This window comes from Phaseolus vulgaris, chromosome 5, assembly GCF_000499845.2.
Source record: "Phaseolus vulgaris cultivar G19833 chromosome 5, P. vulgaris v2.0, whole genome shotgun sequence".
NCBI classification, from domain to species: Eukaryota; Viridiplantae; Streptophyta; class Magnoliopsida; order Fabales; family Fabaceae; genus Phaseolus; species Phaseolus vulgaris.
Window position 1 is genome coordinate 33,736,045 of NC_023755.2, and position 15,600 is coordinate 33,751,644.

Genomic DNA, 15,600 nt, shown 5'->3' on the forward strand with positions numbered 1-15,600 from the left:
GTATTACATCACTCTTACCTTACATCTGAAATTGAACTTTCCTTAATCATAAACAATATTGATCTTGTCTTTACTCTTCAAAAAAATAACAAAATTGGAAGGTTCAGACTCGTCATCTCTAATAACATTGTATAAGTTCATTATTATAAACTTATTATAATGAACACTCAATTTTATAGTGAAAATATAATTTAATATTTTTTTAATAAACAACAAATATTATATGTATATATATACTAACTACATGATAATTTTTTCTAAGTATTTAATACAATTACGTGCTTGATTTATTTTTAACTAAATTTATCTTCACACCATCGGGTTGGAAGTTATACTCATGTTTTGGTTAAAAAAAATATCAAACTTATGTATTACTATAGTGTATATCTGATTAGATATTCAACATTTAATAGAGAAATCTTTTTAATGTTATTTATATTTTGATGTAATGCATGTTAAAACGTTATAAAGATAAAATTGATATTTAATAGTGAATAAAGACTAGATACAAAAAGGAAAGGGGAAACATAAAAGGAAAGCAATGAGATCGGAAAAAGAGGGAACAAAAACTCAATATCTTTGTGTTTCTGGCTAAATTGAATGTTTTAGTTAAGATTCATACTTCTTCCTAGAATATTTTGGCGCTCACCGTGGGGTAAGTAAATCAATCCTGCGCAGTTTTCATAAATTCAAGTGATAAGAATGACGATGTCACGAGAGGAAGGAGAGACAATATATAAAATCTTGGACATGAAATATCGTGAACCTTTGTGTTTAAGTTATGCACTATTTTCCTTATAGATTTTTTACATTTTGTTTTTTTCTATAAGGCTTTTAATGAGGTATAATGAAGATAATTGTAATGTGTTCAACATATGTTCGGTTGATATTTTTAATGAAATAATATCGTGTTCGTGAATGGGAACATATCATTTGGAATCATTTGACTGTGGTTTTATATCGAGAACAATGAATGTGGCTCATCTTCGTTTCTATTTTAGTTGATTATGTACTCTTTTTTACTTATGCGTTTTTATATTGTTAATTTTTCCTATCAGGTTTTTAATAAGAATAATTATTATATGTTTAGTTGATATTTTCAGTGAAGAGAATAACAATCGTTCCACTGTCAAGAACTTGGATGGTGCCAAGTCTAATAATCAACTCAATCAAATAACAATCATTTCACGTAAAAAAAAAACTTGGATGGTGTCAAGCTTAATGCTTGGTGCAATCAAATAAAAATCATTTCAAGTCAAGAATTTGGATGGTGCTAAGTTTAATGTCTGGTTCAATCAAATAAAAAATATTTCAAGTCAAGAACTTGGATGGTGTCGAGTTCAATGTTCAATTGAATAAAAAAAATCATTTCAAGTTAAGAATTTGGATGGTGTCGAGCCCAATGATCGACCTAATCAAATAAAAATTATTTCAAGTTAAGAACTTAAATAGTGTTGAGCTCAATGCTCGGTCCAATCAAATAAAAATCATTCTTAAGTCAAGAACTTGGATGATAGTCTAACATTTGGTCCAACAAAATAATCACTAAGTCGTACATTTGGATGATCACCTATATTCCAAGGTACATGTTTAAATCATTTTGGTTGGATCAAAAGTAAGATATTATAAAACTTAGAAGTTTGAAAGATAAAGGTTTAATTACCTTTTTCGTCCCTATATTTATAGCCAATAGTCAATTTGGTACAGTGGTTTTTAAAAAATTCAATTTCGTCCCTAAGTTTTTTAAAATGTATTCAAAATGGTCATTTCTGTTAAATATCACCAAACGACGTTAAGTGGTGCTTATGTGGCAGACACGTGTAAGTTACGTGGATTGTGCTTACATTACTTTGGTGAATACTAAATCAGGGTTTAGGTTATTCAAATTGGGGATTTCGAATTTCTGATTTAGGGTTTCTGATACGAGGATTGCTCCCTTGGTTGGATTTTGTGGTCTAATGGACAATTCCACAATGGTTGCAGTGAGCAAAGTAAACTTCATAATTGAAACTATGTTGGTTAACTGATTAATTAGGGTTGCAGTTTCAATTAAGATCGCACCTCCGAATTCACTCCACTCGCACCACATAATCGAATGAGGGGAGCATACCTCCGAATGGAATCGAAGCAGGGAAGCACACCACAGAATCCAACCAGGGGAACAATCCTCGTATTAGAAACCCTAAATCAAAAATTCGAAATCCCCAATTTGAATAACCTAAACCCTAATTTAGTATTCACTAAAGTAATGTAAGCACCATCCACGTAACTTACACATGTCTGCCACATAAGCACCACTTAACGCCGTTTGGTGATATTTAACAGAAAGGACCATTTTGAATACATTTTAAAAAACTTAGGGACCAAATTGAATTTTTTAAAAACCACTGTACCAAATTGACTACTGGCTATAAATATAGGGACGAAAAAGGTAATTAAACCAAAGATAAAAAAATTACATAAAGTTAAGTTAAAAATATAAAAGAAGAAACGTCGACTTGATTAAAACAAGTATTCACTTAGACTTGAGAGGTTGTGTAGTGTTCAAACCCGATGTCTTTTTTAATTTTTCTATAGGTAGTTAGCCGACTTATAAGGTAAGATACGATAGTTAAATCAATTTAATAAGTAATTGCGATAATATCGCTAAGGCATTTAAACCAGTTTAATACAGATCATGATTTTAAAAGGCGTATCTAGTAATCAATATAATGAATGAAGACTAAAAACAAACCTCATACAAATCATATAAAAGGGGTGAATAAATATGAGATTATAAAAAATAGTGAAAAAAATGGTGTGATGTTATAAGTATGGTCCGATTATAAGCCTCTAAGGCTTAAGATCTTAGGTCGGGGATTATGTGGTGTCATAGGTAGGGTCCAACTATAAAACCTTTAAGGCTCGAAGCTTGAGACTATGAGTTTGTCTAGTGTCATAGTTAAAGTCCAATTCGTTTAGGGATGATTTTGATATAATAAGAGTTGATTTCTGGAAAAAAAAATGGTCAAATATTGAATATTTAATAGTGAAATCTCGTTAATTTTTCATTCACATTCAAGATGTCTCATTCACATTCAAGATGGTTTTAATGGAAGGTTAAAATGTTATAAAGATAAAATTGATATTTAATTGTGAATAAAGACTAAAGTCAAAGGAGGAGGGGGCGAGGGACGAAATTGGTATAGCATAAGATAAGATAGAAGGTACCATGTTAAAAAATGGAGGAACCAAAACTCGTAAAAATCCTTGTGTTTTTTTTTTCTAAATTTAATATTTTAGTTAAGATCCATCATTCTTGTCTAGAACAATTACAATATAATTTTATCATGCAGATGAAGTTACTTCAACCCAATCCAATTCCATAATTTATTTTAAGAGATTTACTTTTTTAGATAATTATGTATTAATAACCCAGCCTCTTAATTTAATGGATACTAATTTAAACACATAAACTTATTTATTTTAAAATATATTATAAATTTTAATTTGGCTATTATTGTATACTTCTATAATAAGTTTTACATTTTAAAATTAAAGTTATCAATCCTCCAATCTTTATAAGAGAATACATAATTCTTAACATTTCTTATATGTAGATTAAAATAATTAAGAAAATTTTAATAGAAAGAAAGCTAATGCAAATAACCATTGTAAGAAGTCTTATATATATAAAAACAATGCTTTATTTAGAAATATAAATAATACTATTTATTTTTTATAATGTTATTAACCAATCAAATTAACTTTTTCATCTCCCAAGTATTAATTAAATTAAATTTTAAATAAATATAATTATTAAATCTTCAAATAGAATTGAGATATGTATAAATGATCTATTATCTTCAACTCCAAACTAGTCCACTCTTATAAGTATGGAGTGATGAATTTAATATACCTAACATGAGATCAACTCTAGACCCACTATTATCTTGTAATTTTTTTTTTTATGTTTTGAACTAGTTTTACTAAATTTGGTATAACTTGATTTATTTATTTACTAGAAGTTTTGAATTATTTTTTTAAAAATTGTATTATTTTTTAGTTAGGTTGATATTTAAAAATTACATTTCTTATTTTACTAATTTTTGTAATATTTTAACTCGATTGATGTAAGTGAATCTAAACTACAAGTACCAAATACTTTTTTTAAAATAAATTTCCCTAAAACCTACCTCTCTCAACAGTGAACACTTGTGTTCAACTCACCTAAATTCATTCGCACCAAGAATGTGGCTATTTAAAAAAAACGCGTGGCACGAAGTCTCAGTGGCTTAATAAATTAATTAACATGTAAAAAAAAATATCTTAAAAAATAAACAGCTACAACAATTTCGGTCTAATTTTTACTTTTAGGTGGGAAACTGCAGCCTTATTCATCTCTCTACGTGTCAGAATTCAACGGTTCATGCATTGCATTATCTAATTAATTGACTTCCGAAAACCAAAAGAATCACCTCAGAAAGATAACTGCACACTCCACACACAAAAAGATGATAAAAGCATAGTTATAGCGTCTTCTTGTTCTTTATGCAAAGAATCCCATTATTTTAAAACAATTCATTTACTTTTTCATTTTAACAAGTTGTTTAACTTAAAAATGCTTTATCTATCTAACATTTTAGAGTCTTGTTTATACTTAGTATAAATGTTAAATAATCTAAAAATAAAATAAAAATTGTTTGCATAATCAACTTTCTTAAAATTTAAACAATTTAAATCACATGTGACAATATTGTTGAACATTTTCTGTTATCGAGATTCCGTTATAGAAGGAATTGATAATTAATTGATTTCCGTAAACTAAAGAAACTATCTAAGAAGGGATAAACTCAGAGTTAGAGAAATTGATGTATTGAATCAGGAATCACATTCATGTGCCTCGTGTGTTTTTCCTATCTATTCATCACATAAAACATCCTCACCTACTTATAAACAGAAAAAATGTTATTATTTTACAACAATAAAATAGAAGTAAAAAGTTACAACACCCCCACAGCCTTCAGCCTCAAAATATCGAAACCAAAAACAATAAAAAAAACAATAATAAAAAGAAAAAAAAGAAAAAGATTGATACACTTGAGAGTCATTATCAAAAACTTGAGTGCTGTTAGAGGAAGTTAATAATCAAAAGAGCCCATAAATAATATCCAATGGTACGGCCCCGAAGATCACGCGGCTGAGATTCCCCGTGTCTGTCTGTTCAGATCAAAGGTCTTCAGAGGCTCTATCATCATCATCACAACCGTAGGGAGCCACCGCTCTGCCACTCCGTCGCTCAACAGCAAGACCGTTACCTTTCGCGGCGGTTCGCCGCCGCAACCGAACTAACCAGCCTTCTCTCTCCACATCGCTCTGTTGACATCCCCAATTATTCGAATTCGAACACTGAAACGAAATCAACAAATTAATTTTATATAAAGTAAAACTCCTAGTACTTGTTATCGCTAGAAAACGGGGAAATCACCAGATTAATCAATAAATTGACTCTGATTATGTGACTTGAGAATAGATAATCATAGCCATACAATTTACATGTTAGGTTATAAAATCTATATAGTTAAATCATGGATCTTAACGCACAGATTAAAGCATTAGTTTAATGTAAACCTCGAAATCATTGTCCTCACGACGTCGTTTGAATGTGGTCGAAACATCCTCGTCGGCGTTGTTGCACCGGCTAACCGACTCTTCGCTACTGGAAGAGCTCGAGGGAGGCGGCGGCGGCGCGGAGGACCAAGGGACAACCTGGTTGTCTCCATCCTCGTCGGCGGCGACCTCGTCGTCGGTCTCATCATCGTCGTCGTAGTCATCTTCGTCTGTGTCTATGTCGTCGTCATTGCCTCCATGGCTCTCCTGACCTTGTTCAGCGGTTCCGCCGGCGCACCTCTCGCAGAGGGAGACGGTGTTGCCGAGGGCGGCGCCGGAGGCCTTCCAGGGCGTGAGTGACTGGCAGGTGTGGCAGAGGAGCGTGCGCGTGTGTCTGGCGACGAGGAAGTTGGCACCGTGGACCTTGGCGTCGCAGTCCCAGCATAAGCTGGCCTGGTCCGACTCGCAAAAAGTCCGAGCCGGAACCTTGCAGAGCTCGCAGTTCTTCATCTCTAAAGCTATGAGTTATGATCCACACTCTTCTGCTTTTCCTCTTTCTCTCTTCTGCTTTGCCTTTTTTGTCCCAAATTTTCTCTCGTTAGTCTCTCTCCTTTTCTCTCTCTCTCTTCTTCTGGTACGATATGGTTGAATGGGCGTGAGAAGGAAGAGAAGAGGAAAGAAGGTGCAAGTTGCTGAGATATATATAAAAAAATATTAATCCTTCGTTTATAGTCAAAACCCCAAACTACCCTCTCTATTTAATATTTAATACTCGAGTAGTTTTCACTCCGATTCCCCCGTCTGCCCCTATGATTTGTAAATTTCAACCGCTTTTAATTCAATTACAAAAATGGTTTCCCCAGTTTATTGGGTTGGCTTTCTGCCCTTTTGGATTATGCGTGAATAAGGAAATTTGACCTATCAGTCTTTTTTGGCTACTTCAATTTTAATATATACATTGATGAAGCTATGATTTTTTTAAAAAAACTTTTATCTTGCATATCATATTGTTAGATTTACTCTATAGAATTTGGTTGGTAACAATTTAAAACTTATTGGCAAGGTAAATGGGACAAATTGGTTGTGACTCTAACTCAATACGTTGAACGGACACAAATTTAGAAAAGTGTGGTTCCATTGACGAAAGAGAGAAGCTCTTGCCTTATCATGTCGTTACCACACATATTGTAGCAAGAGGATCGCAACTCATTACTTTTGTTGGGAGCTCAGATGGAACAAACTGGTGTATGCATCGTCATGCACACCAAAAGCAATGACACAGTGTCAGCAATGCCAAACAGACTAAGAATTATTTATTCTCATATGTTCACAACAAAGTGGGAACACTCGAAGGTAAGAAACATTCCTCAAATTTCAATTTTTTTGTACATTTACGTTTTAATAATTATATCTGTTTTCAGGAGAGATGGTGTAACGTATTATTTTTATTTATGGTATACTAACAGCTGTAGGATCCTATTCCAAATATAACTAGTTTTTAAAATAAAGGAAATGAAATATACATAAACTAAATTGTTTATGGAAGCACACCTTGAAATTCACTAAAAACAAAGAAAATCATAGGTCCATACCAGGCAGGTGCAATGTATGTGGACCTTATGCAAGGAGGGTCTCATCACATCTAAAAAACCATGCTCAATGGTACATTAACTGAAGTGATAATATATAAGAAATGAAGTTTTGAGTTTAGTTTTAGTTTAAAAAAGTGAACAGAGTTTTTGGTAAGATTATTTGGATGTAATAGTATTGTTGGTAATGAAGTTGATTTGAATTGGAAGATAAGATTGTATGAGAAGATTGAAGAAGTGAAGAGGAATTGAAGGAGGGAAGAAGAGGGTGTAGTTTTGTGGTGTGCGGGGACGCCAGGTGTCTGCTGGGAAGGGAACAAGAGGGTTTCCGTTATTTGTGGTGTTGGACCCATATATGGCATAACAAAAATGGTTATTTCCTTTGGGTTCCTTTATTTATTATTGGATATTTTTCTTTGGTTGTGTTGTGGGAAGAAGGTGGTTTTGTACGTGGCGCATAGGCATCATGGAGATTCCGATTTGAATCACTGGGTGGAGACTCCGCCATGTGGATTTAGATGTGGTCATCTTTACTTCATTTGATTTTCCTTCTCTCTCTCCTATCAACACTCATCATTCATTCACCAACTCCATAACTTCTCATCACAATCACAAACCCCTTTCCGCCGTTTGCTATTCACGCGCCAGCTGCTCGGCCCCACACCCACGTGCCCTCTGCCACCTCGCCATTCCTTATTCAATTTTCCTTCCTCTCTCACATTCTTCCAAACTCCTTCCTTCCTGTTACGACCAATCTCCACCACGCCGTTTCTTTTCCTCATCGCTCTCTCTCTCTCTCTCATTATCATATCATTCCAGAGAAGGGAGGTTTACGCCGCCAGCTGGGTCGACATTGATGCTAGTTTCCTCCTGCCGGAGAATTTAACACTTCATTCACACACAAAAAAAATTCAAGAAAAAACAAGGTTTGTCTGTGAATTCTTTGTAAGGAAGTTTCAGGTTGTCGGTCCATTATCTTCGCATAATTACTTTTTGTCTACATATCTTTACTGCTTTATTCGTCCACCACTGTTATAGAATATATTTCTTATTTTTTAATTATTAAATTAGGGTTATTTTGATTTGTCTACGGCTTAATTTGATGGCTAACGAGTTGAATGCAGGGCAGGTTATTTCCATTTTTTTTCTTTCATTATGACAATTCAAAAATAAGTACGAGAAGAGTTTTTTTTTTTCAATGCTAGTTCCGTGGTTTTTTTTTTTTTAAATGACTAACAACCTAAATGGCATGACATGTTGTGTTCTAAAATACTGCATGCAGTGATACATAGTTTGAATTTTTAGTATGTTACAGAAAGACAGAATGACACTAATGCTCACACAAATCATTTCTACATTGTCAGGTTCCACGAACTACATCTTCTACAACAAAGAGACAAGGTCATTCAGGTTTTCACATTTAATGAAATTGATAATCAATTAATACTACATGGTACAAGTATTTAATTATCAATTATGATATCACGTAAATATCGAGTTTGTAGCGTGATAAGTTAATGTGGTATCATGTGTTATTCCGGATCATACAGTCTAGTTATCTCTTGAGGCTTGGTTGGCTGTGGTGTCATGTATTATTCCCAAGACAGCTTCTCACTACACTTCCATATTATTTTCTGCACCTACATGTAGATGGTGAAATTATTATCTGATCCTTAATGAAAAAAAACCTCCAACACCACCCCCTCATCTCTTCTACGCTTTCTCCATGCACCAATAATCTCATCATTCAAAATTCAGCCGCAGATGTAAACAGTGGTCAATACCTTTTCTTGACCGTGACGAGCAAGATTGACAAACGGGTGAAGGTGAGATGAGAGAGAAGGTCGTGGTGGTCGTTGAACATGTTGTGGTAACTGTTGAAGATGTCGTGACTGAGAAGGTCGTTGAAGATTGTGTGCAAAGGTCGTTTCCTAAAGGTCAAAAACCCATTTATATTTGAAGTCATCAAAGCTTGATTCACGAATTTAAATATATTCTAAATTTTAGAATTCGAAATACATTATATTTTAAATTTTATAATTTGGAAGATATTTCTAAATAAAAAAAACAAAAAATATACCTTTTACCAAAGGATAGAGTTGGAAATAAAAAATTTAAGGTGTAGGAAAAAATTATTAAGGTGGAGGAATAAATTGCCTATTCCTAATAATTTGGGATGACAAAGTGGGACGGTCGTCCTAGGATCACTCCGTACTTAGTCCGTAAAATGCGGATCGGGTTGGTCCACCTCGCGTAATGAATGCGAGCTAGATTTTCTATCCCATCCCGCATAAGGGTCAACCCACATTTGTATTTTTTTTTATAAAAAATTCAATGAAAATGTTTTTTATTTTTGTTCTTGAAAAATTGTCAAATTGAACCTCTATATTTGCTACTATCAAACATCAATATTTTTTTTTCTTTCATTTCAAACATAGTCAAACATCAATAATTCAATTAAGATAAAAATCAAATATAAAAAACATTAAATATAAACACCACTACAATTAACATAGTTAATTCAAAAACATTAATATTTTTTTTCAAATCCAAGTTATCACTGCCAAGCTCAAGCCAAGTTAACACAATTTTTTTTTTGCGACCTAGCGGGCAGGCCTGCCTTGCCCCATTGTTGGCCCGCGCGGACTGCGGGTTATGCAGGGTGGGCTGAAGCGGGTTTAAAAAATGGGCTCGCCCCGTGTTTTTCACTAGCAGGCCGCGGGCTGGCTCGCATTGCCGATCCTGTTTTGCCACCCCTACTAATTATAATAATTTTTTTTATCAACAATAAAAAATAAATAAATAAGAACCACTTTAGGGGTGATCTAACCCATGTACAAAATCGTACAGAAACGAACGATCCTTCCTCTTAAAAACTTGTCCACTAACTTCCTACTAGAACAAAATACAGTTTAACTCAGTTAAATAAATCACTTATTTTTAATTGAATACATACAAACTAGGGGATCCAAAAACTAGTCAGAAAAGGAAAAACAAGCAGAAGGTAGAGATTACCTAGAATCAGACCTTTAGTTGAACCATTGAGAAAATTTCAAAATAATCAATAGTTGTGTTTATTCCTATGTCTGAAAATCTCACAATAGAGTGTTGTGTTTTTTCCTGATGATATAAAGATACCTGAACAAATAACCTAATCTTATTAAATATCGGCATTAATGTATATAAATTCCATGCCTCTTTAGCAGTTAAGGAAATTTAAGAAGAGAATAAATGTTATAAAGATAATATAGACATTTAATAATAAATAAAGACTTAAAAAAAGACTAAACATAAGACAAAAAAAATCTGAAACGAGAATAGAAAGGGACACCCTAGATTGGGAAAAGGCAGACAAAAAAAAATTAGATTAGAAATTCACTTGTTAATTTGAGTGCTCTAGTTGAGATCCATATTTTTTGCTAGATCACTTATCAGATAAAAAAACATCCTTATATTTGTTTAAAATTCCTGATATTTATTTAAAATTTCTTAAATATGGGATATCTGCCTATATATTTCCATTAGTTGGTGAAAGAAAGAAGTTTGAAAAGAAGATCAGAATACTCATTAAATTTGTATGTATTAAATATAATCAGGTCTAGGAACTAATTAAGTCGTCTTATTGATGAATAACTGAAATTTGCCTAACAATCAACAGTCAAATAATTAGGTTATTCTTAAATTAATAGAAGAGTGAAAGAATAAATTATTAAAATAGATAAGTAGAGAATTTCAAATTAAACAGTTAAGTATGTATAGTTCATTGTGTGCAGTTTTGTTTTTTCTCTTCTCTGCAGGGTGACAAATAGAATCAGTCCAAAGAAAGTTTTAGAATTTTTGTAGATAAAGGGTTAGGAAGTGGTGGTTGAATAATAATAACTTGAAGGTGCTGAAAATTTTGTGCTGAAGGTCACAACATTGCACCTGGAATTTGAAATTTTGTGTTTGTTGATGTAAATGTGTATTATTTAGAAAACTGTTATCTTTCTTCTGCTATGTATATTCCAATTTTAGTTTTCTTCCTACAATAGTTAGTTAGTGTTGATAAAAGGGAAATGGGTTTTGGAAAAGTGAGTGTGCGTCAATTCTCATTGTCGGGGAATGAAAATTTTCCACAACCACAAGTTGAAGGAGAAGACAAAGAGAAAACAAAAGTATCAAAGTTCTTCGCTGTTTCTTCTCTCACCTCCATAATTTTTTGTATTTCCAAAAATATTCCTTTATAATATTCTGCATTACATAATTCAGAAGTCTTTTTTCAAATTCGTAATTCGCTTTCGTATTACGTAATCTGGAAACCTTTTTTAGATGCATGATTAGTTTTCAGATTACATAATCCGGAAGTTTTTTTTAACTTTCGGATTATGTAATCCGGGAGTCTTTTTTCAAATGCGTGTCCGGATTACATAATCCAGAAACTACTCTATGGGAGTGACTCAAGAATGATAAAAATGTATTTTCACGTTTTTATTAAGGGTGACAGAAGAACCTATGGAGGTGTAGGAAGAAACAATCATGTTCTTGACGTGTGATGGCATGTAACAGGGCCCAATTTATTGGGTTGAGTAAGAAAATGTAGATGGCTCACCAAATTCTTCATCCACCTCCATAATTTCTTTTCACACCTTATATTTTCAAAAATATTAAAAATATCCGTTTTGGAAATTCTAATTATTTGCGCCCCACACACACATGCAAGTATTTTACATTCGTGAGAATCAACCATATCTCGTAATGCTTTTGTAAAATCTGCACTAGGCATTATTGATAAAGATCCTGATACTAAGCATAAGACAGTCGCGTCGTTTCCTGTGATGACGATAAGTCGCAATACAAAACCCAGCACAAAGAAAGGGCAAGTGACGAAGCAGAAAACAGATACAAGGGAATGCGAAAAGGAGTGAAGCCCTAGCAGAGAAAAGGGGGAAGAAATGTTTGAATAGGGAAATAAATTTTTTATTGAATCAAATTTTTAGTGAAAGTACAAAGCAACGTATAAAAAGGAAAAAATAACATTAGGCTATTTGCAGTGACAATAGCCCAACATGAGCCTAATACAGTCTGATGGGCCTGCAACCCAAGAGAGAAAGAAAATGCAAAAAGAATCTAAGAAAATTTCATCAGCCCCCCTCAAGCTGGGAATAAATGTTCTTCATTCCCAGCTTGGAATGTATTAAATTAAAGGTATTGGGAGGAAAGGGTTTGGTGAAGATGTCAGCCACTTGCATTGAGGAGGAAATGGGAAGAAGTTTGAGAAGCCCAACTGCAACTTTTTCACGAACAATATGTCAGTCAATTTCGATATGCTTGGTGCGTTCATGGAAAACAAAATTATTGGCTATTTGAATTGCAGACTTGTTGTCACAATAGAGGATTGCAGGCTGAACATAAGGAACCCAAAAGTCTTGAAGAAGGTACATTAACCACTGGATTTCACATGTAATCGCTACCATGACTCTATATTCAGCTTTCGAAGAGCTTCTTGAAATGGTCTGCTGCTTCTTGGATTTCCATGTGATGAGCGATTTGCCTAAAAAGATTGAAAATCCATTGGATTTTCTTGTAGTAGAACTGTTGAACCAAGTGGTGTTCAAGCTTTGAAGAATCCAAACCCTTTGAAAGATGTTGAAGGCTTGGTTGTGCTTGCTGTTGCAGAGCTGTCTTAGTTAGGATCTGGGGTATTTTGAGTTTTGTAATCCACTCTAGATTGAATCCAAAGCATAGGCATTCTCAATCTTTTAAAAGAAAAGTATTTTTCAAACTAAGTGAAAAACAACCGATTGTTTTGTCGAAACAACCGATTGTTCTATACTTAGGTGTTTTTAGAAAAGTTTGAAAACTGCTTTTCAAATGGTTGAGCTGTTAAAACCAAAACAACCGATTGATTCGAGGAAACAACCGATTGTTTGTTTTGGTACCATAACAGAAAAACTGTTTTGTGCTTTGACTGAGCATTAAATGATTTTCTAACTGTTTACGCTCCAATCTTTAATGCTTTGACCAATCTTTAAATGCAATAAATAAGTTTGTTAAGATTTGATAACAAACATCTTTGAATAAATTCAGAAAAACAGATTTGAGAAATAACAATCTGTTGAGAACAACAAGATTCTGATTTTCAAAGAGTTGAGATTGCTTAGAGATTGAGATTGATCAAAAAGTGTGAGATAGGATTTCTGCTTGTATTGATTTCAGATTTACTTCTGTAACAAGTGTAATCCTTGTATCTGTTGAACAAGTTTCTTCTGTGTGTTTGCTGAGAAGTGTTGTGTGTTCTTGAGGGGATCAAGATCAGCATTCTTAGTGTTGGTGTGTTGGCCAAGAGAAGTGTGTGTCTTGAGGGGATCAAGGTCACTTTCTTGGTTGTGTTGTAAGTGATCTAGGTTTGATTGCTTAGTGGAATTCCTCAGTGGTTTCTGAGAAGACTGGATGTAGCTCTGGGTTTAGAGTGAACCAGTATAAACATTTGTGTGCATTCTCTCTATCCTTAACTCTTTAAATTCAGTTTTGATATTTGTTTACTGGTATAAACAACCGATTGTTTATGTGAAACAACCGATTGTTTTTCTGGTGCTGTTGTTTTTGCTTATTGTTTTGGCAAACTGGATTCCTTATCAATTGTTTCTTGAGATAATTTCATTCTTGACTTAAAAGTTTTCGAAATCCCTCTTTAAACCATTCACCCCCCCTCTAGTTTAAAGCCATCCATTCTAACAATTGGCATCAAGAGCTTGGTTCTTGAAAGTTATTCAAGTTGATCCTAAAACTGTTTTTAAATGGCTGATAGACTACCTTTTGGGGAAGGTGCTTCAATCAACAGATCACCTCTATTTTGTGGTTTGAACTACCAATTTTGGAAAGTAAGAGTGAAAATCTTTATGGAATCACTTGACAAAGGAATTTGGGATGTAATTGAAAATGGTCCTTTTGTCCCAAAGTTTGAAAAAGATGGATCTTTCATTGAAAAGCCTTGGTCTCAATGGACTGATTTAGAAAGCAAGAAGGCCAAATTCGATTGCATTGCCAAAAATATAATAACCTCTGCTTTAAATTCTGATGAGTTTTTCAGGGTCTCTCAATGCAAATCATCAAAAGAAATGTGGGACACCTTGGAAGTAACTTATGAAGGTACAAATGAGGTAAAGAGAGCTAGGAAGCATACTCTAATCCAAGAGTATGAGATGTTCAGAATGCTCGAAGGTGAAACAATTGCTGAGGTGCAGAAAAGATTCACGCACATCATCAATCATCTCATGAGCCTTGACAAGACCTTTGAAAAGGAAGAGATAAACATCAAGATCTTGAAATGTCTTGATAGAGCATGGCAACCCAAGGTAACTGCTATTTCCGAATCTAAAGATCTAACATCCTTGAGTATGGCTTCTGTATGGTAAGCTTAGGGAACATGAGTTAGAGATGAATCGACTCAATGTTCAAGAAAGCGAAGACAAGCACGTAAGGAGCATAGCCTTAAAAGCTTCCAAGCACAAAGGAAAACAAGAATCCAGTGATGATAGTGATGAGGAAAACCTTAGCTTGCTGTCAAGAAAGTTCAGCAAATTCTTGAAGAGGAACTGCAACAAGGACAACAACAAAGATAGGTATGGAAACAATAAATAAAATGATTTTAATTCCAATAACTATACTTGTTTTGGCTGTGGTGAACAAGGTCATATAAAGGCAGATTGTGCAAACAAGAGCAAGGAGAAAAAGCCTAGCAACAAGGAAAAGAAAGGCAAGACAAAGAGAGCCTACATAGCTTGGGATGAAAATGAGGTATCATCATCAAGTTCTTCATCAAGTGAAGATGAGAAAGCAAACATCTGCTTGATAGCTGAAGAAGATGATGAATCTTATAGCTCAAGTGAGGTAAGTTCATGTGCTTCTTTAAATGAACAAAATTATAGGGAATTGCTTGAAGCTTTTCAAGAAACTCATGATGAAGCTAATCGATTGGTTCTTTCAAACAACTGATTGAAAGAACTTAACAACTGGCTGGAAAAGAGAGTGAAATCACTTGAAGATGAGATTGAAAAATCTAAAAATGATTTCAAAAATCTGGAAAATCATTTCAAAAATTCTTCTTGCAAGTGTGACACTCTCATTTGCGAAAATTGTGAAATTCTTGAGAAAAAGGTTCATTATCTTGTTGACACTGTGGACAAGCTTTCAAAGGGGAAATCTAACTTTGAGAATGTCTTGGCATCTCAAAGCTGTGTTTTTGGAAAGGCTGGTTTAGGTTTCAATCCACAGAACCAACAAGATAAGTTTTCAATTTTTTTTTAAGAAAGCCAGTAAAACAACCGATTGTTACATGCTTTTATTGCATGAAAAAGGGCCATTCGGTTAGATTATGCAAAATAAGAAAGTTCTCTGTTCCTAGAGGCTACATGAAATGGATTCCTAAAGGATGTGAGGTTCC

General features: G+C 33.8%; 1 protein-coding gene and 1 long non-coding RNA gene across 3 annotated transcripts; one reads left to right on the top strand and one right to left on the bottom strand.

The window, feature by feature from the left end:
* Positions 1 to 4,838: 4,838 nt before the first annotated feature.
* LOC137835512 (B-box zinc finger protein 21-like) lies at positions 4,839 to 6,452 on the bottom strand. Its single transcript, XM_068644049.1, has 2 exons — positions 5,611 to 6,452; positions 4,839 to 5,388 (listed from the first exon to the last, which is right to left on the bottom strand). Exons 1-2 carry the CDS (start codon positions 6,097 to 6,099, stop codon positions 5,209 to 5,211), a joined length of 669 nt encoding a protein of 222 aa, XP_068500150.1. The 5' UTR covers positions 6,100 to 6,452; the 3' UTR covers positions 4,839 to 5,208.
* Positions 6,453 to 7,376: 924 nt separating this feature from the next.
* On the top strand, positions 7,377 to 11,353 carry LOC137835513 (uncharacterized). 2 transcript variants are annotated; one of them, XR_011085095.1, is made up of 3 exons: positions 7,567 to 8,104; positions 8,543 to 9,115; positions 10,976 to 11,353. It is a non-coding gene; the product is annotated as an uncharacterized lncRNA (long non-coding RNA). The 2 variants fall into 2 exon arrangements; XR_011085094.1 differs by lacking the exon at positions 10,976 to 11,353 and having other exon boundaries at positions 7,377 to 8,104; positions 8,543 to 9,168.
* Positions 11,354 to 15,600: the final 4,247 nt, after the last annotated feature.

Excerpts from the sequence above, each read along its gene's own strand:
- LOC137835512 (XM_068644049.1), bottom strand. The coding sequence starts at position 6,099 with ATGAAGAACTGCGAGCTCTGCAAGGTTCCGGCTCGGACTTTTTGCGAG. Across the intron at positions 5,389-5,610 it reads GTGAGGACAATGATTTCGAG|TGTTCGAATTCGAATAATTG; the intron begins GTTTACATTAAA and ends ATTTCGTTTCAG.